Consider the following 27,743-nt stretch of genomic DNA (forward strand, 5'->3'; position numbering starts at 1 on the left):
CATATATATTGTTCATCCGATTTGTTACTTTTGTCCTTCGCAGCCGTAATATGCACTCTGTAACAACAATATTTGGGGAAATATATCAAATGCAGCTCATAAATACATTTGCTAAATTTTATCGAGATCGGTTCAGATTTGGATATAGCTTCCATATATAACTTCGTCCGATTTACCTTTGATTGTGCACCAAATGTCAAATATTTGCTCAAATGAGATGGAATTTGGCACATACGATTGAATTGAGTCTAGAAGGTAGTATGCCAAATTTGGTGAAGATCGGTTCAGATATAGCTATAGCTCCCATATATATTGTTCATCCGATTTGTTGTATTTGTTATCCACAGCCGTAATATGCACTCCGTAACAACGATATTCAGGGAAATATATCAAATACAGCTCAGATATATTTTTTCCAAATTTTATCGGGATCGGTTCAGATTTGGATATAGTTCCCATATATATTTTTACCCGATTTCAAATTAATTTCGCACCAAATGGACAATACAAGTCCGAATTTAAAAGATACAAATGCTTCGGCATATTTAGTCCTTTGAACTTTAAATTATAATTATAATCATAGCGTGTATGATTGAATTCTCCCATAAAAACTTTTAATTGTTATGTGGAGCTCAACTAAATTAGCAAAGTGGTGTAGGGTATCATAAAATCGGCCCCGCCCGACTTTAGGACTTTCTTTACTGGTTACATGTTAACTACAACACACAAACGAACACTTCTAACAAATAAAATCACTTTTAGGTATACCCAACCGAACCAACAACAACAGTAATATATAAAAATCCACCACACTAATATAAACCCCTCCGGTTCCAGTAACCACTGTAAGGCAACAACATCATTGCTTTTTTGTTTTTCTGAAGTCACAGTTGGGGCCACGTACGGGTCAATCGAAAAACACACACAAAACATACTCACTTACAAACTTTGCCTCACCTACTGAACGACAAACGAACGAGCGATAGCGACAGCGGCCAGGCCAACAACACGACCACAGCGGCGGAATGAACTCGCCAAAGTACTTAAATGATGTTAGCTTAAAATATGCACACGATCGGTCTTGATCACACTTGCTTTTCGTCTCCACTTCTCCGTTCTTCTTTCTCTCCACACGAGATGCCAGCATTACTGGGGGGTAGTCATCGAAAACATAACCCAGTGAGGAACCTGGCAACCTCCTTAAAATGCTTGCCTCTTCATTACAAAAAAAAAACATAGGCCAACAGATTTTTATAGGTGCTGCCAGCAACAACAATAGCAGACAAATTCTTTTGAATGCAACAAAAACAAAAGGGGCAAATATAGCCTCCAACATCCAGTCAGCCAACCAACCACCCATTCAATAAACCATAGACTCGAATAGATTTCGCATCGAACTTGCACACCCCATCCCAAGTAAACACACACACACTAACTCACTCACTCACTGCTACACAGAGAATGAGCACCATCCATCCGTCTATCTATCCGATCGTACTGTGGGAAAATATTCACTTAGCATAGGATCGCATCATCGTCGTCTAACAGAATTATACGACCGTCCATAACAAAGCGCACGAATCGGCGAGCGAACGAACGACCGACCTACCGATCGTGTGAGCCAACAAACGAAAGGAAGAGTCTTTTGTTGTTAATCTCTGTCTATATTGTTTTGTTTTTGTAAAGCTAACCTCAAAAAACACACCTTTAGATCAGACCACAAGCAGTGCAAATTCTCTCCAGCCACTCTCTTTGTTTCTCACACTCAAGTGACAGTTGCAGCGCAGCCGATGATGCTGCTGTAGTTCGGCCGAATTGAGTCTTCTGATACGAACTTCTCTAAAAACAGTTAGAAATCGTGTCTTGAACCTGACTTCAGAGCAAACTAAAAATAGCTTTGTTGCCGTTGGGGTTTTTTTTTGTTTCTGACTTGTCTCAGCAAACATTGTTGCTATTGTTGGTGGTGATGCTTCTTCTCCGTCGTGGGGTTAGTTGTTCTTTCTCTGCGTCGGAGTGGTTGTTTAAGATTTTATTTTTGTACCAAAATTTTTAATTGAAATGCGGCCAAATAATTTTTGACCAAAACACTTTTGGTTCTCTCGAAAGTTATAAACGTTAAATCAGCACAGAAAGTATAAATGTGGGGGAAGATATGATCCTTCTGGCCCCTATGACTATTTAGGGGCACCCTTGTCAAATACAAATGAAACTACTAAAGTAAGAAATATATAACCTCAGTCATATGGCTAGAGGTGGTATATATCATTTGATGGGGTAAAAACGTACCTAGTAGAAATAACGGTTATAAACCCTAGGTCTCATTGGACATTGGGATTCGATCTAGCGTTGTCCGTCTGTCAGTTCATCCGTCTGTCTGACTGCTGGTGCGCATGATAACTCTTGAAGGAAGTATCCGATTTGGTCCAACATTGGTACATCGTAATATTATTGCCAAATTTAGATCGAGTTCGGAGATGGGCAATATAGGATCACTCTTTCTAGTAATTCCACAACAAAATGTCAACTTTTTCAAAAAAAAAAAAACAATTTAACTCTTAGGAAGAGAAAGGATCATTCGATTTTCTTAAAATTTTGCAGATCCAATACCGGCCCACTCCATCAAGTACCTCCCCCACAAAAGGTCGAAATTAAAAAAAAAAAAATACTGCACAGAAAGAGAAAGGATAATCCGATTTTGCTCCAACTTTGCAAATCCCAATCAGAGCTAGGTCAGGTGCTAAAATGGACAATATCAGTCCACCCCATCAAGTACCTACCCCACAAAGGGTCAACATTTTGAATAATTATACATTTTACAAAATGTGATAAAAGAGTCCGATTGTCTTCAAATTACACACTTCGCAATATTTTTATTAACCCAAGGTCTGGTGTGAATATGCAATATCTCGGTCAACTCCTGCTGGTACCTCACCCAAAAAAGGTCGAAATTTAAAAAAAAAACAAGTAAAAAAACATTAAGTTCGGCCGGGCCAAACTTTTAATACCCTCCACCTTAGGGTAAAGGAAACATTAGAAGAAATGTGGCAAAAACCATTAAAATGCCGAATATCGGGAGGTACCGTTATATGGGGGCTCTACCAAATCGTGGACCTACACATGCAAGGTTCCGCCAACGGAGCTAGAACTCATTATGACCTACAAATACCAATTTTCAGACAAATACGTGAAAAAAAGGGGCAAAAATCATCAAATTACCGAATATCGGGAGGTACCGTTATATGGGGGCTATACCAAAACGTGGACCTATAATTACAATGACTCGCCACACGAACTGGGACCCATTATGATCTACAACTACCAAATTTTCAGTGAAATTCGTGAAAAAATCAGTCAAAAATCATCAAAATACCGAATATTGGGAGCTACCGTTATATGGGGACTATACCAAAACGTGGACCTATACATACAATGTTTCGCCACACGAACTAGGACCCATTATGACTCACAAATACCAATTTTTACACAAATCAGTGAAAAAATGTTGCAAAAACCATCAAAATACCGAATATCGGGAGGTACGTTGTATGGGGGCTATACCAAATCATGGACCCATACATGCAATGTTTCGCCACCGCAGCTGGAACTCATTATGACCAACAAATACCAATTTTTAGACAAAAACCGTTAAAAACTGTGGCAAAAATAATCAAAATATCGAATATCGGGAGGTACCATTATATGAAGGCTATACCAAAACGTGGACCTATACATGCTATGTTTTGCCACACATACAGGGACCCGTTATGACCTACAAATACCAATTTTCAGACAAATCCGTTAAATAATGTGGCATAAATCATCAAAATACCGAATATCGGGAGGTACCGTTATATGGGGACTATACCAGAACGTGGACCGATATATCTCATTTTCAATACCAACCATCCTAGACACAATACCAATTGCTCTGCTAAATTTTGGCGCTCTACGTCAAATAATGTGGGCTGTATCGTGATTTCAACAGACAGACAGACGGACAGACAGACAGACTGACATCGTTAAATCGACTTAGAATTTTATGCTGATTATAAATATATATATACTTTATGGGGTCTACGACGAATATTTAAGGATGTTACAAACGGAATGACAAAGTTAATATACCCTCCTTTCCAAGGTGGAGGGTATAAAAACTGCACAGAAAGAGAAATGATAATCCGATATTGTTCTAACTTTGCAAAACCTAATATTTGCATTAGTGCTAGGTCAAGTGCGAAAATGGGCAATATCAGTTCACTCCATCAAGTACCTCCCCCACAAAGGGTCAAAATTTTAAATAATTATAACTTTTACAAAATGTGATGTAAGAGTCCGATTGTCTTCAAATTTTACATATCTCAATATTTTGTTTAACCCAAGGTCTTGTGTGCAGGTAAGATACATCGGCCCATCCCTTCTGGTACCTCCCCCACAGAGGGTCAAAATTTTGAGTAGCCACGAATTTCGTAAAATGCGAAATGAGCATCCAATTTCAATTTTTCTATCAACACAGGACCAGGTATGAAGATGGGATATATATGGGTGCACTCCTTCTGGTACCTCCCCCACAAAGGGTCAAAATTTTGACGCTCATAAAACGCGAAATTAACATCCGATTCCATTCAGTCTTGGTACATCTCAATATTCCCATGAGCACTATGAATGTTATAAAGATGGTAGAGATCGGACCATTCCTTTTGGTACCTCCCCCGGAAAGGGTCAAAGTTTTCAATAACCAAAGCGATTATAAAATCGGAAATATGCATCCGGTTCTCTTCATGTTTCACACATCCCTTTATTTCTACTAACTTAAGATCTGCTGTGAAGATGGGATATATCGGTCCACTCCCGCTGGTACCTCCCCCACAAAGATTCAACATTTTGAATAGCCTTGAAGTTGGTAAAATGCGAAATTAGTATCCAATTCCTTTCAAACTCGGCACATCTCAACATTTCTTTGAACACAAGACCAGGAATGAAGATGGAATATATCGGTCCACTACTTCTGGTACCTCCCCCACAAAAGGGTTAAAATTGTGAATATACATGAAGCCCATGAAACGTGAAATTAACATACATCTCAATATTTCCATCAACACTAGATCTGTTATAAAGATGGTAGAGATCGGACCATTTCTTCTGGTACCTCACCACATAGGGTTCGAGATTTTGAAAAACTAAAGCCAAATAAGTATCCAACTCTCTTCAAATTTCACACATACAAACATTTTTGATTTGGTGATATAAAACTACGAACCCCTTCTGGTACCTCACCCCCAAAGGATCACAATTTTTCCAACTTTTATCTGTCATAACTTGCTAAACAAGTCAGCGATTCTTTACAACTTCCTATATCAAAATATTTCTCTCAACCAGAAATCTGATATGAATACGATTTCGAATAAAATTGAATATAAATTTTCGAGTTTCTTTTAATTTTGCCCATACCAATATTTTTATCTGTATTAGATGAGATATGAAAATGGTATACCTCAGTCGACTATAACAGAAACCTCACGCAAATTTTAGAATTTTCTTAAAATTATCACATTTCTCATAAACAGTGAAGTAATAATCAAAACTGGCACGTCACAATATTTATATCATGTTTATTATCGGTTCGATACGAAGTGGAGAATATTGGCCCATTCCTCAGGAATCTACTCCATAGAGAAGTAATGAATTATAATATATTTGCCGTTGAGTGAATGGATAGAGCTTGTGTCCTGAAATTCGAGGTCCCTGTTGGAAAAAGGAAACTGAAACAACATTCTTACGTCCCATCCATGTGATTGGCCAGGGTCCTGAGCATCGATGCATGTAAAACTGTTGTTAGAAAGTATTGTTTAACACATCTCATCTTCTCGAGTCTACTCACCGACCATTTTGGTCGCAAAAGTTTCAAAGTGGCAACACTTCCCCTCGTTGAGATCAAAGCAAGATGCTTTTGGGTGAAATAAAAACACATTCCGCGCAAAATTATAGGTAATCGTTTTCGTTGACGCTGTGGCTATGGTTCGTGTCTGGTTGTCGTTAAACAACTGCCAACTTTGGTCTGACAACAGCAGCAGCAACAGCAGCCGGTGTGTGTGAGAAATAACTCTCACTATCATTTGAAACGGGCTTTGAGAAGTAGAGGAAGCAGAAGAACAACACAATACAGCAGCAACAACAACAAACCAACTAAACAACGTGCATAACTTAAACGGCGGCTCACCTAAACTCTACTCTCGATCGTGCATGGGAGAGTGTTACCGGTTTCGTTTGTCTCTGTTTTCATTGTTTTTGGTTTTTTTTTCGCTGTTGCTATTGCCAGTTGTAATTATGGAGATTTGGAGATATAAAAATTGAGATAAAGACTTCTTGTTGTTTGTCGTTGTTGGTACCTTATTTTTCTGCCTTCTCCCCAGTCAATTAGTCAGCAATGGAAGACCCATAGAGTAAGTTGGGATATTGTGCTGGTTAGAACTTTACGTTTTTTTTAATCGTATTTCTAAATTTATGGGTGCGCAATTGGGTGCACACATTTCTATGGAATAGGTGAATCGTTGTATACAGTTAGTTGTAACAGTTTCTGGAAGGTGTTGGACGGAATCGTGGTTCTTGAGTCATGAAAAAGTAATTGCGTCTGTAAATGACGCCAACATAAATTAGTCGCACTAGGGCAGTAGGTATGCCTATGAATAATCCTATCGAATTATTTGTTTAAATGAATGAAATTGGAACCAACCTGTAAATGTATGAATATGCATTTTGCGGTTCAGATTTTACTATTGGAAATTATGTTTTAGTAATGAAAAACCAGCATTTAAAAATAGGAAAAATAGAACAGGAAAATAGGAAATAATAGTAAGTATACGATAAGCTTTATCGCAATTTCAATACCCTCAGTCATATGGCTAAAGGGGGTGTATATCATTTGATACGTCAGAAACGTGCCTCATCGAAATAACGAGCTTAGGCCATAGCTCTCATTGGATTCAATCCGTTTTAGGATATTTGGAGACGATGTAGTGTCCGTCCGTCTGTCTGGCTGGTGTGCACGATAACTCCCGAAGGGAGTATCCTATTTGATTCAAACTTGGCACATCGTAAAATTTTTATCAAACTTAGATCGAGTTCGGAGTTGGGCAATATCAATCCACTCCTTCTGGTAGCTCCCCCAAGATAAGGCGAACATTTTCATAGAAAAGAATTTACCGTGTAGAAAACTTTGCAAATCATAATATTTATTACAGTACTATGTTAGGTGTGAAAATTAACAATATCAACCCATTGACCCCACAAAGGGTCAAAATTTTGAATAAGTATAAGTCTTTTTTCACACACCTTATAATTTTTGATAACAGATTTGATGTGAAGATGGGATACATCGGACCACTGCTTCTGGTACCTCCCCCACAACGCGTCGAAATTTCGAATAACAAGGGTAAAAGTATCAATAGGTATTGCCGACAGATGTATACCCTCAGCCAATGTTCGATTATTTAAATATATTTTGATTTCTGTTATGATTATTCAAATTGTTGAACCTCTATGGCGATGGTTCCGAGAGAGATTGGGCCAATATTGTCCATTTCGTATCGGACCTAAATAAATATGACATAAATATTGTGACGTGACATGTTTTGGACTTATGGCAGATATGTGATAATTTTTAGAAAACCGAACGAAGCACTCAATTTTCATACTTCATCTAATACAGATACAAATATTGGTGTGGGCGAATTTACAAGAAAATCGAACATTTATAACCAATTTTATGCGAAATTATAAATTCCAAATTCATCCCAGGTTTCCGGTTCACAACAAATATTTTGTTAGCAAAAATGTTTGTATGTACGAAATGTTATTTTTCAAAATCTTGAACCCTATGTGGGAGAGGTACCGAAAGAAATGGTCCGATCTCTACCATCTTTATAACAGATCTTGTGTTGATGGAAATATTGAGCTGTACCAATTCTGAATGGAATCGGATGTTAATTTCCCGTTGTATGAGCTTCATGGATATTCAAAATTTTGACCCTTTTTGTGGGGGAGGTACCAGAAGGACTTGATCGATACATCCCATCTTCACAGCAAATCTTTTGTTAGAATGGAGTCTGTGAAATATGAAGATAACTGGATGCTTATTTCCGATTTTAGATTCGATGGTTATACAAAACTTTGACCCTTTGTGGAGGAGATAACAGAAGGAGTGGACCGCTATATTCTATCTTAACACCAGACCTTGAGTTAATAAAAATATTGAGATGTGTGAAATTTAAAGACCATCGGTCCATCTTACATCACATTTTATAAGAGTTGTAATTATTCAAAATTTTGACCCTTTGTTGGCGAGGTACTTAATGGAGTGGACCTATATAGTCCATTTTCGCACCTGACCTAGGATTGAAGCAAAGTTCAAGCAAAATCGGATTATCTTCTCTCTTTCTGTGCAGAAAATATTTTTTTTGAAAATTTTGACTATTTGTGGGGGAGGTACCAGAAGGAGTGGACCGATATTGTCCATCTCCGAACTCATTCGAAGTTTGACAATAATATTACGATGTGCCAAGTTTGGATCAAATCGGATACTCCCTTTGTGCGCACCAGCCAGCCAGACAGATATACGGTGTAAATCGACTTCATTATTCGACGTAGAGCGCCAAAATTTAGCAGAGCAATTTGTATTGTGTCTAGGATGGTTGGTATTGAAAATGAGATATATCGGTCCACGTTCTGGTATAGTCCCCATATAACGGTACCTCCCGATATTCGGTATTTTGATGATTTATGCCACATTTTTTCACGGATTTGTCTGAAAATTGGTATTTGAAGGTCATAACGGATCCCTGAGCGTGTGGCAAAACATTGCATGTATAGGTCCACGTTGTGGTATAGTCCCCATATAACGATACCTCCTGATATTCGGTAATTTGATAATTTTTGCCATATTTTTTCACGGATTTGTCTGAAAATTGGTATTTGTTGGTCATAATGGGTCCTAGTTCGTGTGGCGAAACATTGTAATTATAGGTCCACGTTTTGGTGTAGCACCCATATAACGGTACCTCCCGATATTCGGTAATTTGATGATTTTTGCCACATTTTTTCACGGATTTGTCTGAAAATTGGTATTTGTTGGTCATAATGGGCCCTAGTTCGTTTGGCTAAACATTGCAATTATAGGTCCACGTTTTGGTGTAGCCCTCATATAACGGTACCTCCCGATATTCGGCATTTTAATGGTTTTTGCCACATTTGGCCCGGCCGAACTTAATGTTTTTTTTTCTTGTTTTCAACTACAGACGCCAACAGTGACATTCATATCAAATTTCAGGATTTAAGCTCTATTCCTTCACCAATACTCAATTTGATACCTTTTGCACACATTTTGGTGTACATTTCCTAAACTATCGCCATATCTCAATCCCATATACCAACACAGACCTCCATATTAAACTTCGGGATTTCAGCTATATCCCTTCACACAATATCCAATTTAGTACCACTTAGTACTTTTCGAACAATTTTAGTACTCATTTCGAAATTAACCTTCATGTCTTAACCACAGGCACTCATGGTGACATTTATATCAAATTTCAGGATTTTACAGGATTTTTTATTCACCAATACGAAATATTGTACTATTTACTGCTTTTCGTACAATAATAGTACACATTTGTATAACCACCGCCAAATCTCAAACCCAGATACCATCAGTAATCTAAATATTAAATTCCAGAAATTTACCTCTATTCCTTCACCCCGCACATACTAAATGTTTAACTGCAAACACTATATGTTCACACCTGTACCAAAATAGTACTATTTGGTACTTTTCGCACAAAACCACCTTTTTATCACAAACCAATAAAATTTTTCAATATTCCAGCTTTATTCGTTCACCCAAAATGATCTGTTCCAAATTAAGTATAATTTAGTAAAAATACAAAAGTGCCTTAAAGGTTAGTTCCTTTAGAAGTTTAACATACACAAATGTATTTGCTTACATATATATATCTATAAAAGAGGAACATGTTTGTATGTTTGTTTGTTTGTAATTTATGGACTCGAAAACCGCTGAATAGATTTTCCTGAAAATTTCCATATATACTGCAACATCGCCTGAAAATAACATAGGCTATAAACATTTTTGAATTTCCAATTGGAACTGGAGATATAGCATCAGAATCGGAGGTACCTCCCAAAAATTTAAATTTTATATGCACATATCTATTGATTGGTTGAAGATACAGTCTCCTAATTTGGAATACGTAACGGAATTTGGAACAAAAATAAGTTTGCCAAATTAGATTGTAATCGGTTCAGATTTGGATATAGCTCCCATATATATTTTCGACCGATTTCGTTCATTTGATGCCTCAAACACAATATGAATGTTCGATTCCAATGAAATTTGGAATGTGTGACGGCATTTGATCCGAACATAAATTTGTCAAATTATATTGAAATCGGTTCAGATTTGGATATAGCTCCCATATATATTTTCGGCCGATTTCAAGCATTTGATGCTCCAAACACGCTATGTATCCCAATTTCAATGAAATTTGAAACGTGTGATAGATTTTATCTAAAAAATTGATTTCCCAAATTATATTGAAATCGGTTCAGATTTGGATATAGCTCCCATATACATTTTCGGCCGATTTCATGTATTTGGTGGATCAAACACGATATGTATTTCCAATTGTAATGAAATTTAAAATAATTAACGGAATTGGGAGCCAAAATGAATTTGTCAAATTAAATTGAAATCGGTTTAGATTTGGATATAGCTCCCATATATATTTTCGACGGATTTCATGTATTTGATGCACCAAACACGCTATGTATCTCTAATTTCATTGAAATTTGGAATGTGTAGCGGAAATTAAAACAAATATACATTTGTCAAATTATATTAAAATCGGTTCAGATTTGGATATGGCTCTCATATATATTTTCGACCGATTTCATGTATTTTATGCACCATACACGATATGTATGTTCGATTCCAAAGAAATTTGGAATATGTAACGGGATTTTGATTAGAAAATAAATTAGTCAAATTATATTAAAATCGGTTCACATTTGGATATAGCTCCCATATATATTTTCCGCTGATTTCACATATTTGATGCACAAAACACGATACGTATATCCGATTCCAATGAAATTCGCATGAGTGGCTAAATTTGGTACACAAATAAATTTGACAGATTATATTCAAATATGCTCAGATTTGATTATAGCTCCAATATATATACTCAGCCGATTTCACATATTTGATGCACCCAAAGCGAGAGAGACAAAATCTGGCACCAGCAAAAATTGCCAAATTATATTGAAATTAGTTGAGGTTTGGGTATAGCTAATATATATATTTCGGCCGATTTCATACATGTTATGCACCAAACATGATATATCTGACCGATACCAATGAAATTCAGAATGTGTGGCGGAATTTGCTTACAATAATAAATGTGACAAATTAATTGGAAATTAGTTAAGATTTGGATATAGCTCCCATATATATATTCTCGGCCGATTTCACATATTTGACGCACCAATTTCAATGAAATATGAAAGGTGTGGCGGATTTGGTGTAAAAGTAATTTTTTTTAAATTATATTTAAATCGGATCAGATTGGGATATGATTTTAATAAGAACTATTGACCCACAACGCCTTAGGCTAACACTAAAAACAACACAACTTATTACGGCGAAGTATGTTGCTATCTCGAATTCACTAATTGCAATAGAAATGCCACTCAACTTCAAAAGATTGCACGCTTGGTATTTGCTATGAAATAAATAAATAAATGTTACTGCTTTTCTAATGGTTTTGGTTATTTACGCATTAAAGTAGTGCAATAATTTTTTTTTAATTTTTAAATTTGTTTTTTTTTTTTTAACCAATATATATTCGTAAATAAAATTTTGAATGCATATAAAATCCAAAGGGGTAGCGAAGCGCACCGGGTTCAGCTAGTACATACGTATATATTCTACCAAATATCATGTTTGACACAAAATCGACTATAGAAAGGGATGTGTCCCGGCAAAATGTTTATATTGGGCTTTGAATATATATAAAATGTGTGTTTATTAGGCTTGAAATTAATATTGTGCTCAGGTGTTGATTGCAAGCGCTATAAATATTATTAAATTCAGGATAACAAACAAGAAACTTCCAGTACAATAATTTTCTATAGCCTAAAACAATTTGTTTGAAATCAAATAACATATGAGGCATATGTGTGTGTGTCGTGGTCTTTGTTTTTGATATCGAAATAATTAATTCCAGGATGGCAACAGGATATTTTTAATTTTCCTTTTTTTTTTCGTTGTTCTGTTTTTCGACTATAAGTTTTGCCCATATACAGTCATCTGATTTTCGTTTTTGTTTTTATTTCTATTTTTGTTTTTATTTTCGTTGGAAAAAGCTTTTCCTTTTGTTTTTCCTGCAGTGGGATGGTATGATACCAACCAACCAATTCACCGCCCCCATTTATGACGTCAATGATTGTTGTCTCTATTTTTGATAGGTGTTCGTTTGTTACGAACGAAGTAAAAACAAAGCAGAACGTTGAGGATTGACCCCCCTTTTTTGCAACGATGATGCCACTGAAAATAAATTCACTCAAACACACACGAACCCATGGGGGGATATTTTAACGCAAGCGCTCTATAAGGCTAAAACGTCACTGTTCGGTTGTGTGTAATTTTCTGTTTGTTTATTTTTAACAGCTCACATGCTTTACAAATGCGAAAACAAGCAAAACACAAACGTTTCTCTCGTTGTTTTTACAAGAGCAATGCCGACGACGACAACGACAACGAAGACGTTGATTAGAGAATGACGTAATGGAATTATGCATCGACACACACAGAACTGACCATATAAACAGTCAAGCAGGAGCGCTATGAGGTAGGAGGGTAAGCACACACAGAGTGTAATTTGCTCATTGCACCTAGTTATTGGCCATAAAAATTTGACGAGCAGTGTTGCCATGTTGATGTTATTACCTATGAAAGTCAAATGGTAAGGTGGTATAAAAATGTTTGAAATTTTGATCCGTAGATGTTAGATAAGATTGAGTTTTTGAAAATTCGTACTAGAACGGTACGAAAAGTACTAAAAGGTACTAAATATGGTATCCTTTGTATTTGACGAACCAGAAGAGCTGAAACTCTTAAATTTGGAATGAGGATCACATACTGGAGTGTATGATGGAGGTACCAAAGGGGTTTTGGAAATTCGCACTATAAGTGTACGAAAAGTACTAAAATGTTCTACATTTGGTATTATTTCGTATTATGTGAACGGTTAGAGCCAAAAACATAAAATTTTGAATGGGAATCAAGATAGAGGGGTAGAGTTGATGTAAGGAGGTAGTTTTGGAACTGTGTAGTCATGACCACGAAAAGTACTAAACGGTACTAAATTTAGTACAACTTCAATTTGGAGGAGCTGGAATCCCGAAATTTAAAATTAACATTATTGACGGAGTGTATGATTGGTATATGGAGGCATTTTCAAAATTTGTACATATGTGCACGATAAGTACTAAATGGTACTAAATTTGGTACAAATTCTATTTGCGTGAACCGATAGAGCTGGAATGCTGAAATTTGAAAATAAAATTATTATTGCATTCTAGAACTATAGTATGTAGGTAATTTTGGAGTCGTACTTATGTGCACTAAATGATACTTAATTTGGTACAATTTAAATTTTGGGAGAACCGGTAGAGTTGGAATCCTGAAATTTGGAAAACAGATAACTGTTGTACTGGAGGATTAGAGTATGTGAGAAATTTTGAGAATTCGTACCATTGTGTACTAAGTGGTACTACATTTGGTACAATTTAGACTTGGGTGAACCGATAGGGATGGAGTCTTGAAATTGGAAAATAAGGAAAATGGATTGTATGATGCAGGTTCTTCTGAAAACTTGTACTTATGTGTACTAAATTTGGTGCAAATTCAAATTGTGGTGCACCTATAGAACTGGAATTCTGAAATTTGGAATTAACATTTCTATGCGAATATATGATTGAGGTGTTGTTGTAGTTTTGAAAATTTAGAGTGGAGGATTAACGTATGTCGGAATAGTGCCGATTTTTTATTGTAGCGGAAGGTATTTCACCACAATATTTCCTTATGGCCCAAGCTATATTGAGGAAAACCGATTTTACCATAACTCAAATTATACCATTTTTGCGTTTTACATCCCTCCACCATACATAGTATGAAGGATATATTAGGTTTGTCTTTACGTTTGTAACACCTCAAAATATACAATGTAGGTTCTAGAAAGTATATAAATTCTGGATCAGTATAAAATCCTATGTCGACTTAGCCATGTCCATCCGTCTGTTCACCTATCAGTCTTTGGAAATAAAGATGGTTAACAAAATTGTACTCATATATATTTTAGCTCCGCAGGATTCTTGCCATTGCAAATTGCTCCCACATAACTGTATTGGAAGATTAGAGGGGTTATAGGGCCTATTCTCACAGTTTGAAACTGAATTTGTTGTAAATTTGCCAGATTGTGTCTTCAGCATATGGAGAACAATTTTCACCGGAATTATCTCAAATTTACTATTTGGAGTACCTCCACGGCTATAGATCCCATTTTTGACTTATGTCAAATTTTTCGATGGAATTGTTTCAAAATTGGTATTTGGAGTTCACAAGGCTTCCAAATAAAAGAAAATTACCTATTAGTGTCCACATCCATATGGTGGTAACTTTCGATATTTGGCATTTTCCGATCTTCCTCACATTTTTCAACGGAATTTTCTCAAAGCTGCTATGTAAAGTACGCTATATTCCTTCTCTGGCAGAAAGCTTTTCTTTAGCCCTCATATAATTATAACATCCGATATTCGGTATTATTATAATTTTTTCAACGGAAAATTCCTTCCAAATGGTGGAGGGTATTTAAAGTTTAGCCCGGCCGAACTTGACAGTTTTTACTTGTTTCTATACCCTCATTCATATGGCTAGACAGGGTATATATCATTTGAGAGGGCCAAAACGATATAACGGTATTAGCATATTATGCATGTGAGGAACTTTAACACCAAATCGGATGAAACAAATATATGGGAACTATAGATATATCTGAACCGATTTTTAAATTTGAAGTACATGTCTCTGGGCTGAATTCGGTCGGAAGTGCCACAATTCATTTCATTTGTGGGAGCTATATCCTAATCCAATCCAGCCCCGATAAAATTTGACAGAGGTATTTTTGAGCTAAGTTATCTATAGCAATATCTGAATCGATTTTCTCCAAATTTGATGTACTTGCTTCCAGAATTAATTCCGTCAGATGTGTCAAAATTCAAATCATTTGGACTGATAGTGGCCATTTGGTGCACAATTAATCCGAAATCGGTTGAAGATATATATGGGAGCTATATCTAAATTTGAAGCGATTCTCACCAATAGGATTCGTCTTTGGACCAAACAATTATTGTTTGGAAAATTTCATCTCAATCGGATAATAAATGCAGCCTGCATTTTGTTCACAAAAATACATGGACAGAGGAAGGACGGACAGACGAACTGACACGAATAACGACTTTGAAGATCCTCAAAAGTAACTATGAGTCTATCTCGCTTCCTTCTCCATGTTACAAACAAATGTACAAATACATAATACCCTTACCACTATGTGGTGTAGGGTATATATACTATGAGATATGGCCAACATCATCAAGGGATTGAAATTTTTTTTGTCCTAAGATTTTAGACCAATCAAAATACATTCACGAAAAAGGCTAGGTTTGAGTCTGTTTTTTTTTTTTTTTTTTTGTAAAATTTTCAAATAGTTTAGATTAATTCTACAACCAGATTGGGACATTCACATTTATGGCCTTTTTTATACCCTCCACCATATATAGTATGGAGGGTATATTAAGTTCGTCATTCCGTTTGTAACTTATCGAAATAATAATTTTAGACCCAACAAAGTATACATATTCTTGATCAGCGTAAAATTCTAAGACGATTTAGCCATGTCCGTCCGTCTGTTGTAATCACGCTACAGTCAAAACGAATTAAGAGAGGGAGCTAAACTTTTGCACAGATCTGTCTTTTGTCTGCAGGCAGGTTAAGTTCGAAGATGGGCTATATCGGTCCACGATATCGTATAGCCCCCATATAACGGTACCCCCGACATTCGGTATTTTGATGAGATTAGCCACATTTTTTAATGGAATTGTCTGAAATTCCACACAAGAAGTCCCTTCTGAGTACTTTGCCCCCTGAATGAGAATTGTCTATATAGGTCCACGATATCGTATATCCCTCATAGAACGGTACCCCCGATATTCGGAATTTTGATGATTTTAGCCACATTTTTCAACGGAATTGTCTGAAAAACCACACAAGGAGTTCCTTGTGAGTACTTTTCCCCCTGAAAGAGAATTGCTTATATAGGTCCACAATATCGTATATTCCTCTAATATATCGGCACCTTACGATATTCGGTATTTTGATGATTTTAGCCACATTTTTCAACGGAATTGCCTGAAATTCTACACAAGGAGTTCTTTGTGAGCACTTTACCCCCTGACAGAAAATTATCTTTACAGGTTAATATATATCGTCTATCCCTCATATATCGGCACCTTCCGATATTAGGTATATTTAAGATTTTAACTGAATATTTTAAGGATTTTATTTTTTTGAAAAATGTTTAATGCGTTTCAAAGTTCAGCCGGGCCGAACTTACTGCTTTTTAACTAATTTAATTTTTACTAGGGTAAACGAATTTCCCTTTGTGATATCGAAAAAAAATTCAAAAATAGTTGATCCTTGTAGATTCTGGATCAAAGCAATTATTTTATTAAGAAAAAATATTTGGTTTGTAAGAAATCTGAAATTTGCAAGGGCAACTCTACTCACAAGTCGTAGTAATCAATGTTTTTTTTTAGTTTGTCCCGATAGAGAGTGAGAGTGTTTATAACGGAGAATATTGTAAAATTTATTTGTTGGTGTTTTGTCTCTCAAAGCTTTTTTCAAATGCAATTCATTGGGGGCCACAACTACAGGAGAGTACAATGCAAATAGCAAGAATGGTTGTTCTCTCTTGCTCTCTCGCTCCCTATTAGGGGACTTTTGGTCATGCACTCAGACAAGAAGATATCATCAATGGTGTCCACACACACACACAGCAGTTTTTGGAATCCCATCAAGGAATAGCCAGGCATAACCATCATCGTTGTTATCGTCATTGTTTGTTGGACTCATCATCCTACCAACCAACCTGCCACCACTGCGGCCACTGTTGCCGTCACCATCACTCTCATCATCACCGACATCATTAATCCTCCTCCTCATGCAAAGGCACGGAACTTTGAAAATCGTCATTGTTGTCGTTGTCGTCGTCGTTTCAATTCGTTTGGCAAAAGCAATGCGCCGCATCGTGTGCTTGCCTGGCTGGGTGGCTGGTCGACTGGCTGGTTGTATGTGTGAATGAAACCAAAATCAAAAACACACCGCCAGCCAAACGGTAAAGTGAATATAGTCGCGTGTAACCGTAAATATAAGTTCAGTCGCGTCACAGACGCCGCGTTGTTAACACATACCGTTAGATGAGCACAAAACATTTTGAAAACAATACAAAACTAAATAATAATAATAACAACAAAATAATAAACTAAATTATTATAGATTTGAAATATTAAATAATTTTTACTTTTTCCGCTGCAAAAAAAAAAAACGGAAGAAGAACAAGAATAAAAACCGAAATATAAAACCGGAAGTGTGCAAACAAAAATTTAAAGTTTTTTCTGTTACAAAAAAAAATTCCCAGCTTGGCTTGTTAAGAACTGTTCTAACGCGTGTGTGTAAAAGAGTACCGAACCGAACGTATGAGTGATATTATTTGGTGTGGAATCTGAATTCCACATTACGGCTCAAAACATATCATTAAATAAAGGCAATTTTTGTGTTTTTAGAAAAAACGAAAGTAAAACAAGTGCTTGAAGCAAAACAAAAAAAAAACAGAATATTTATAAAAAAAAAAACAAATTCTTACAGAAAGGCAATCGGATACTTGCAAGCTTTTTAGTGCAACCTGAACTCCTTGAAGAAAAAAAATCGTAAATTTTGCAAAACACGATAATATTGCAATTTTGTTGCTGCTCTAGTAATGCTTTTAGTTCAGCTGTGGAAATAACTGCAGTTTTTTGGAATACCTAAGGAAACAATAAGAAAGAGAAGCATGTAAGTTGCGGTTGTGTGTATCCACCTGTGCGTATGAGTTATTTTATTAAAGGAGTAGAATTTTTCTTAATTAGACTGCAAATGATTAATATTTCTAAATAGTTTGAGTTGTGAGTGATAATATTTGAAAACTTTTCCAATGTGAACTGAAAAGAAATCTGAGTTCCGAAAATCAATTCATATAGAACTCTTATTTATAGTGAATTATGATCGTAGTCATTTAAAGGACTTGTAAGACCACAGTGTTCCTAAGGCCAGTTTTCGTCTTTTAGTTATCAATTTACCATACCTTATACCCAAAAAAGGGAAGTTCAGCAATTAATGGTGAATATGCGAATTTGTAAGAATTTAGTGGCCAAAGTTGGGATTAATCTTGAACCAAAAATCTTTCTAAATTTTTCTAAGAGATAATTGCAGTATGAGTACGAATACCTCAACAGTGTCTTGTGATAATAAACGAATCTCATATGAATGTGGGACAAGTGTCAGAAGTGTTATTGAAATTAAGACGACAGCTTAGAAGGTTTGGAAGATGTTTTCGTATAGAATATTTACCCTTAGAAATTTGTGGATATGACCAAATGTATGCAAATTCCGATTGGCAAATTTTACAATAGGAGTAACCCATATCTATTTCTACAATTGGGTCTGAGAATATTATTGGTAAAAATAAGGGAAACGACGAGTTAGAACATTTTATAACTTTTGCAAAGACCTATAAATCGTTAATTTGCGCAAAAAGTAATATGAAGCCAACAAATGAAAAGTTCCAGCAAATAATCGGATTATTAACCCATTACAAGGACTTGTTATTTGAAATTAGTTGTTATTTCTCGGTCACAAAATACGTTGAATATAAGTGGATATTTCTTGTGATGGTGGCAGCCTTGGATGCCAATTTTTTATATTTTTTGTACATTTAGCAATAAAAATTAAACGTTCTTCAATTTTAAATATTTTCTATGCGCCTAGCTATGTTTCGACTGGCATATCATTGTTTAAATAAAATTAAAATTTTTACTGAGACGATTATTATGTGAGCCTATAAAAAATTGGGTTAACCTACCCGTTGTGAACTCGGAAATTCCAAAATGCGGCAAATTTCGTTAAAAAGTGATAAAAAACTACCAATATATAGTAGTACTCTAATTTGAAGTTCTACCTCGCATTTACCTCATATTAATACGATACAAAAAAATAAGGCCTTTAATTGACAGGGAACTTCTAACGATGGTTTTTGTAAGAAACTAATCAGAACTCAAAATTACATTGGGTAATACTCGTATAGCGGTATACCATAAAATATACCAAATCGAACGGCACTCTTACAGGGTGAGACAAAAAAACTGCAACGCCATAATTTTTACATTTTTTTTAAAAAAAAATTATTGAATGAGAGCCAAAAATGTCGGAAATAGCATCAAATTCTAGAATAAGTTTAGATTAGTTTGAATTGGTCACCTTTGGCACGAATTATGGCCTTCAAACGGCCAATGTAACCGTCGCACGCTGCCCGAATGTTGCTCTGCGGTATTTTGGCCCCTTCCCGGCGAAGCGCTTGCTTGAGGTGTTCGACACTTTGGTATTTTTTAGTACCAACCTTGCTTTCCAAAATAATCCTGACATAATAGTTCAACTGATTGGTAATCGGAAATTTTGGTGGCCATTGTGCGCTGGAAATGAGGTGAGGAGCCTTATTTTGTTCACATTTAAATGCAGGAGTGTTTTCACGATAGCCACTTGTTGTTTTCCAGCCAAATATAAAGAAATCACACTATCACGCTTGAGTTCCATCACGAATAATTTTTTTTTTTTTTGAAAATTCTCACCAAAATGCTTTTGTACGCTTGGTAAACAATATAATGAGCTGTCACTGGAATAATTTTAATAGCTGTCGGACAAGTGGCTTAGAAATGACAGCAGTCTGAAGTTGGTTGCAGTTTTTTCATCTCACCCTGTACTTTCCAAGCTCGATACTCAAATGGTTCCATTTTAGAAGTTTAATACCATTTTAGATCTTTTCGTAACCTTAAAGTGCGAATTTCCAAAAACCCCTTGATACATCTATCGTCGACTCCATCAGTGATTCGCATTCAAAATTTCTAGCTCATTCCGTCTGTATTCAATTTTGCGTACAATTTTCATTTCAATTTTCGTAGCCTTTTAATATGAATTTCCAAAAACTCTGCCTTGCCACAGGCATACGTACCAAGACAGCCCCCAGCCGTTTTGCCTGGGAGTTGATAAATCACTCAGTCAGTCATTCATTTTCTACTCTTTTATTTATATAGATTTGTCTTTTATTACATTTTCTATGTAACCTTATATATATTTGTATTTTTACCTTTTATTTATTTAAACAATAATTTCTTCTTATATTTACAGATTTATAAAGAAAACTAAAGACATTTACAAAAAAGGAACCCGGAGCGTATGTGATGTGATAATGTGAACAAAGAATTTATGAATTTTCAAATTCTCCCACTCTATTTTTATGAAACGGACCAAATTCTAGCTTTTTATAAAAACCAACAACAACAACCACAAAATTCTAAAGCAAAACCAAAACTACGTGAATTTTTAAATATTTTTATTAAATTTACGAAATATTTGTACAGCTGTAACGTATAAGTGATATTGATTCGGGTGTATTAGTGCGTATGAGTAATCGAGATTCAAAAAAAGGGACACAAAGGCGTATGATTGATTCAAGTGAAATAAAAATAATTCGAGTATACTACAAATGAAAAAAGCCTTAAAATAACAAAACGAATTTAAAAAAGAAAGAAATTATTAAATTTAAATAAAAAACAAAAACAAAAAGTAAAAAACGTCAACAACAACATAGAATGTGTGTGTATCAAGAGTCCTTGTGCCTGCCCGCCTACTAACACCAACTACCAGAGGCAAGCAACAAATGTGAATCTCTGTGTGTGTGTGTAAACGTGTGTGTATCTGTTGGGAAATGTCTATACTAAAGGACGAACGAAAGAAAGAAAAAAGTATCCCAGCTATTACGTCCTAATGCTGACGTCGTCAGTGCCAGCATAAAAAATTAATGAGAAAAAAATCCAACAAAAATAAAAAGAAAACGTGAGAAAAAGAAAAAAACCCAAAGAGAGAGAGATAATACAAACGTGTGTAACAAAATGTAAAAAACGCGATTTTTTCAAGGGAATCTTAAACAGTGCAAAGAAGAAAAAAAAACGTGCGTCCCTATAAAAATACCAAAACGCCAAGAGACCACCCGCTAATTTTGTGGAGTAATTCTGGTGAGACTCCGATTTTCCCCAGCTGACCAGCCTCAAATTCGCCGTGCTGGAGCTGCAAAGCTATAAAGCGCGCCTGAGGGTTTTTCAACCTTCCACAGGTGTTTATAACATTCAATTTTTTTCCATTTTGCAATGAATATCTGTGTGTGTGTGTGTCTATATCCATGTATCTGTACGTTTTTCGTTTATGTTTTCCGTTTTTTTCGCACATGACCTTGAAAATCGTATTACTTTTTCCTTTATTCATTTAAATTTTTGTTTTTTTGCTCACACTTCACAAGCTCAAAACATTATTCATGATTTAAAACTTTAAAAATTCGCCACCGCCTCTCTCACCATCACTTGCGTAAAAATAGTATCCCATATAAAATGCGTAATCGTTTAGCTTCCTTGATTGTGGTTAAGCAGGAGCCTAATTCGAATAATTTAGTGGCATCTCAAACAAATCTCGGCTCACAAACGCAAGGCGCCTATGGCGCAATTGGCATTTCGGGAGCAACGGAAATTCTCAACATCGGCAACAGCCAACATAATTTGTGTCACAACGAAGCCATCTCAGCGGGAGATTTGTCCACATCAACGGGGATAAATATAAAAACTGAAAATCATTTCTATGAGATCAACAACAACAATTTGCATCACAGTGATAATTATAATTACAACAACACCAGTAACACAACAACAAACACCACAAATGGTGGCAAAACCACCCTACCGCCCTCACCCATAACAGCCTCGACGACACCAACCAATTTTATCTATCCTTGCCGTAATTTATTTCCGGATGGCTGTGATATATCACATCATCATAGCCATCATCAGCAGCACCAGCAGCAGCATCAGCAACACCAGCATCAGCCGTTGAACAATAATTGCTCCAATTATTATTATAATCTCAGTGATACACCATCACCGGTCACCCCACCCTATGCCGCCACAAATGGTGATAAATTCCTATTGAAATCGGAACCCTTGCCCTACGAACACTCCGTCTTGGATGTGGTGGCTGCAGCCGCCTCGGCCACCGATAATTTGTGGTGTCTGAGTAATTTGACGTATCGCAAACAATTGGGAAGTTTTCATATCTCAGCTTCGGCATCACCGGAACATAGTTTTCAAAATAATAGCAGCAACAACAATAATAATGGCGGCAACGGGAGCAATGTAAATAGCAACAACAACAATCACTGTATGTACAAATATTTTTTGTCTAGAAAATCTTGTTTGGTGATGGGATTTTAAATTTTAAGGATATTTTAGAGATTATTTTGAATTTTAGTAGAAAAAAGATTGGAATTATTTTAGCAACAACAGACTATTTCAGGTGATTCCGTTGCAGTTTTCCATAAAATACAAGGAATTTTTAAAAAAAATTGTACCATTTTTTATTAGCTTACATTTTTCTTCGCATACAAAACAATCCATGCAACCTCCATTTAGCGCAAAAGAAATTAGGAAACATTTTCGAATTTTTTTTACGAAGATTGAGTCTAAATTATTTTTAGATTTTTACATAGATTTCAGATCTTTAGGCTGGAGTGGGCAGAGTGAATTAAGGTGAAAGTACATAAAAAGCTTTTTTGAATGGCCTAAGTCATCGGCTGGCTTCACCGTAGAGGAAAAAAGGAGTTATAGGTTGACATAGTTCAATGATGGCCCTACGCTCCTTTGTTCTTTTCCGAAGAAGCCATCCGATGACTTAGGCCAGTAAAAAAAGCTTCTTATGTACTCTGACCTTTAGTTGGCTTGACGAAATCCCTCAAAGCTAATGTGTTGTAAAAATTTGAAGAAATTTACAGCAAATTTGCCTTTAACCTTAAAATGATCTTGTTTTTTTTTAAGTTTAAGATGAGTTCTGTCATATTCTGAAATTTATACTCAAATTTCATCTCGTGAATTTGAACAAAATATAACCACGTTCTAACTATTTCTTGTAAAAAAGGACCAAAAATATGCCCTCCATTAAATTACTAATGGGTTAAAAATTTAACTTAACTTTACGCAAGTTATAGTATTTGAAATCGCCGACGACAAAGTAAAAATTAACCACGTCAAACCACTGAGATCTACTCCCACCCCCTGTAATAGCAGTTCAGTACACCAGTTCCTCAACGTATGGGTGATTTCATAAATTTCATATCACTCATACGCAGAATGTTCATACAAACGACAGGAACAAGTTGGTTGCATCAACAACTCTTACTCCCCCCTTTCTACAAAGGGACCAAAAAAGTCCCTCTTGAGAGGTATGACAATTTGTTGCCAGGGAGAATTTTTAAAATTACATCTCTAACACCTATTTAACAAACATAGAGGGGGCAATATAGGATATTCCCATATTTTCAAATCGCATTACCTTTAAATACTTTTTAACAAATTATTCAGGTTCATGACGTTTTCGACAAATTTAAGACAAAAAAATCAACACTTGGACAATTTATTTGCCAATAAAAAGTTTAATAATTCCATTAACCTGTCTTTTTTTAAATTTTTAAAATTTTGTGAGATTGGTGAGCATATATTTCTTGCGGTGGAAGGACCCGGAAGTCAATAGTCCATATCATACCCTAAGAGTGCCATAACTCAAAAAATACGTTTTTATACCCCCAGCCATATGGCGGCAGGGGGTACATATCATTTGATACGCTCAAAATAACCCCACATCGAAATAACGGTATTAGATCCTAGGCCTCTTTGGTCCGTCCGTCTGTCTGGAAGGTGTGCACTATAACACTCGAAGGGAGTTACCTATTTGATACTTTCTAACATTACAATCAAACTTAAATCGAGTTCAGAGATGCGCAATATCGGTCCATTCCTACTGGTACCTCCCCCACAAATTTTCAAAAACAGAAAGAAAAAGCATAATCTGATTTTGCTCCAATTTTGCAAATCCTAATATTAATCGCTGCACTCCTTCTGGTACCTTTCCCACAAATAGTCAAAAATTTTAATAATTATAACTCTTATAAAATTTGATATAAGAGTCCGATTGTCTTCCAAATGAATACATCACAGTTTTTTTTATTAACCAAGTTTGAATATATCGGTCCACTCCTTCTGGTATCTCCCCCACAAAGGGTCAAATATTTGAATATCCATAAAACACATAAAACACGAAATTAACATCCGATTCCATTCATACTTGGCATATCTCAATATTTCAATCAACACAAGACCTGTTATAAAGATAGAAGGCATCGGACCATTTCTACTTATACCTCCCCACAAAGGGTCAAAATTTGGAATACCCACGAAGTTCATAAAACACATTAGATCTGTTATAAAGATGATAGAGATCGGATCATTTTTACCTCCCACACAAGAAAATTAATTTATATCAACTTTGCATATTACAAATATTCCCTAATTTTTTATAATTTTTTCTTTTGATTTTTTTCGAGTTGACGCCTAAAAGGAACTTAAAATTTGGTTTTACGCTAAAGGTTTCAAAAGAAGAAATATTCTACACAAAATTTAACTGTTACTCTCAGAATAAAACTTATGTCTAGGTACATTAAGTTTTTTTTAAAAAATTACATTCGAAATTTATAATTTATATTTCATTTTTTTTGAGGAAGATATAAATGGAATATTTATTTCAGAAAAAAAAATCAATGCAAGTTTATGGACAAAAGAAATTTGTATATTCAATATGTAAGCTTTCTAATGAATGAAGCCAGTCTGAGTTGCGGAACATTCTAAGTGGGCCTAATAGACCAAGTTTGTAGAACAAAACCCCAAAGGAGTTTCGGGTTCATAGGTCAAGTGTAATTAAGAACTTTATATTGTTTGACTGTGTTCTAAGGGTCCTCTATTGTTTGAGATATATTTGAAACATAGAAACATATAGCTTTGAAATTTGATAGAGACTTTTAGAATGAAACCGCAATCACTGATAAAGAAAACGTGTCATATCTATCCACTTTTTGGAATAGCCCGATGTGAAGATAACTCCGAGTTCAAGCACTTTTTAAGTTTTGGCCATGTTTTCCATTTAATTTCGAGGAATTATGGTATTAATCGCCTAAAGTCGAATTTCCAACAGTTATTGCCTCAAAGCTAAAATAAAGTTTCCTTTTATTAAAACGTTCACATTTACATGTTACGCTATTCAATTTCTTACAAATTCATTATTTTTTATTTTGAAAATATTTGCTATTTTCCCAAAAAGGCATCTCTGAGCTGATTACATTCATCTTTTAAAAATGTATCTGCTTTAGATGACTCACATACACACACTTAAAGATTTCCTACAACGACGTCATATTGAAAAGGAAAAAGAAAACGTCATTGTCATTTCTAAATCAATACGATATTATGATGCAGGATATGAATAACAGATCCGAAATAAAATATTTTATTCATTTTGAAATTATGTTTGCATTGAGCAATGGAGGAAGGGGTGGAAGACAACAACACCTGCGTCAATGGCCTTAGTATTTGTCATAAAAATTTTGTTTATTTCCCAATTTTAACGACGTCGTTGATTTCATTTCTTCTTTGCCAAAAAATAAATCTAAGATAATAGCGTACATATTATAGTGTGATCATTTCTTGTACGGTGGGATATTAATGTGTGAGACCGATATTCCTAAAAAATCCTAAAAAAAAAAAATGATGACGTTCTGCATTTTATGTAATTCTATCAATGTTCAAACAATTCACAGAGAAAAAAATTGTTATAGCCTTTACCATAGTATGGAGGGTATATTAAGCTTGTCATTCCGTTTGCAACACCTCGAAATGTGTCCCACAAAATATATATGTTCTTGATCAGCATTAAATTCGATGTCGATTTAGCCCTGTCCGTCTGTGGAAATCACCATAGCTTCCGAACGAAATGAAGTAGATTGATAAAATTTTACTCAAATGTATATTGTATCTGCAAGACTTTTGGTATTGAAAATGGGCTATATAGGTCCACGTTTTGGTATAGCCCCATAAAATAGTACCTCCCCATATTCGGTATTTTGATGATTTTAGCGACATTATTCACCGGAATTGTTTAAAATTTGGTATTTGATGTTCGTAATGGATGCTACAGCCTATGACAGAAAATTGTGTGTGCATGTCCACGTCTTCGTGTAGCACCCATATAGCGGAACCCCCTATGATCGGTGTTTTGATGATTTTAGCGACATTATTCACCGGAATTGTTTCAAATTTGGTATTTGAAGTTTGTAATGGATACTACAGCCTATAACAGAAAATTGTCTGTGCAGGTCCACGTTTAGGTATAGCCCCATAAAATAGTATCTCCCTATATTCGGTATTTTGATGATTTTGATGATATAATGGCTACATTCGGTGTTTTTAAGATTTTAACAGAATTTTTAACGGATTTTATTTTTTTTGAAAATTGCCAAATTCCTTCCAAGTGGTGGAGGGTATTCAAAATTCGGCCTGGCTGAGTTTATAGCTCTTTTACTTGTTTTTTATTAATGCTTTTCCTAAGCGAAGGCCTATAGTCCCCTAATACTTAAATTTTCACAATTATTATGTCCATGGAACTGTCCGTTCGTAACAATTTAATAATGTAATTATTCCATAATTATAGGATAACCCCAGCAAATTATTAAAGTGGAGCTAAAAATCAGCGTTTTGAAAGTTTACATTTCAGATTTTTTGGAAATTCGTATATTTTATGTGAACCCTCAAGCGAGACACCTAGAGATTTTTTCCCTTTTCACAAAAATTGTTAAAAACTCAATTTAAAACGGATCGTACCAAAAAGGACATGCCTTCTTCTTATTTTTAATCGAAATATCTTCAATCTTTTTTGCAATTTAAAAAAAAAAACTGATCTTCGGGTACTCTCTAGATAAAATTTGCTTACAATGGCAAACGTCCTCCTCTAGCCCCCATTCACCTTTTCGGCATGCATTCTTTAAAAATATTTTGTAATAATTTTTGCATGGTGTCAAGCATGAAAGCATTCATTATCTTTTCTTGGCGTTTGATTTTTTTTTTTGCTCAAACGTCATAGGTTCTTGTTGTCGTAATGCCGCATTTTGTGTGGCACAGCCAATTCTTTTTTGTCGGCATTTGTTTGCCGATCATTTTCGGTTGTTTTTTTTTTTTTAATTTTTTGTTAAATTTAAAAATAATAACCACGTGCATTCTTTGGCGTTTTTATAGTTTTGTTGTTGTTTTTAAGCAATATTTATGGTAATTGCAAATCACGAGTGTACTTCTTCTTCACTTTTCGATATGAGCCAATATTTTTAAAAATA

At 35.3% G+C, this 27,743-nt stretch overlaps 2 protein-coding genes across 2 annotated transcripts in view; both read left to right on the forward strand.

Moving 5' to 3' along the window:
• Positions 1 to 17,576: 17,576 nt before the first annotated feature.
• LOC101898949 (probable nuclear hormone receptor HR38) overlaps positions 17,577 to 27,743 on the forward strand; it is a 209,554-nt gene continuing 199,387 nt past the window's right edge. Inside the window, exons 1-2 of the mRNA XM_059124542.1 lie at positions 17,577 to 18,235; positions 20,621 to 21,605. The gene's annotated coding sequence lies outside the window, so the exon portion shown is untranslated. The remainder of the gene's footprint in view (positions 18,236 to 20,620; positions 21,606 to 27,743) is intronic.
• On the forward strand, positions 21,877 to 22,749 carry LOC131803416 (myb-like protein AA). Its single transcript, XM_059124704.1, has one exon. It carries the CDS (start codon positions 21,877 to 21,879, stop codon positions 22,747 to 22,749), a length of 873 nt encoding a protein of 290 aa, XP_058980687.1.

This window comes from Musca domestica, unplaced genomic scaffold (genome assembly GCF_030504385.1).
Source record: "Musca domestica strain aabys unplaced genomic scaffold, Musca_domestica.polishedcontigs.V.1.1 3, whole genome shotgun sequence".
NCBI lineage: Eukaryota > Metazoa > Arthropoda > Insecta > Diptera > Muscidae > Musca > Musca domestica.

Bases quoted from the DNA above. Each gene is read 5' to 3' on its own strand.
- LOC131803416 (XM_059124704.1), top strand. From the start codon at position 21,877: ATGCGTAATCGTTTAGCTTCCTTGATTGTGGTTAAGCAGGAGCCTAAT.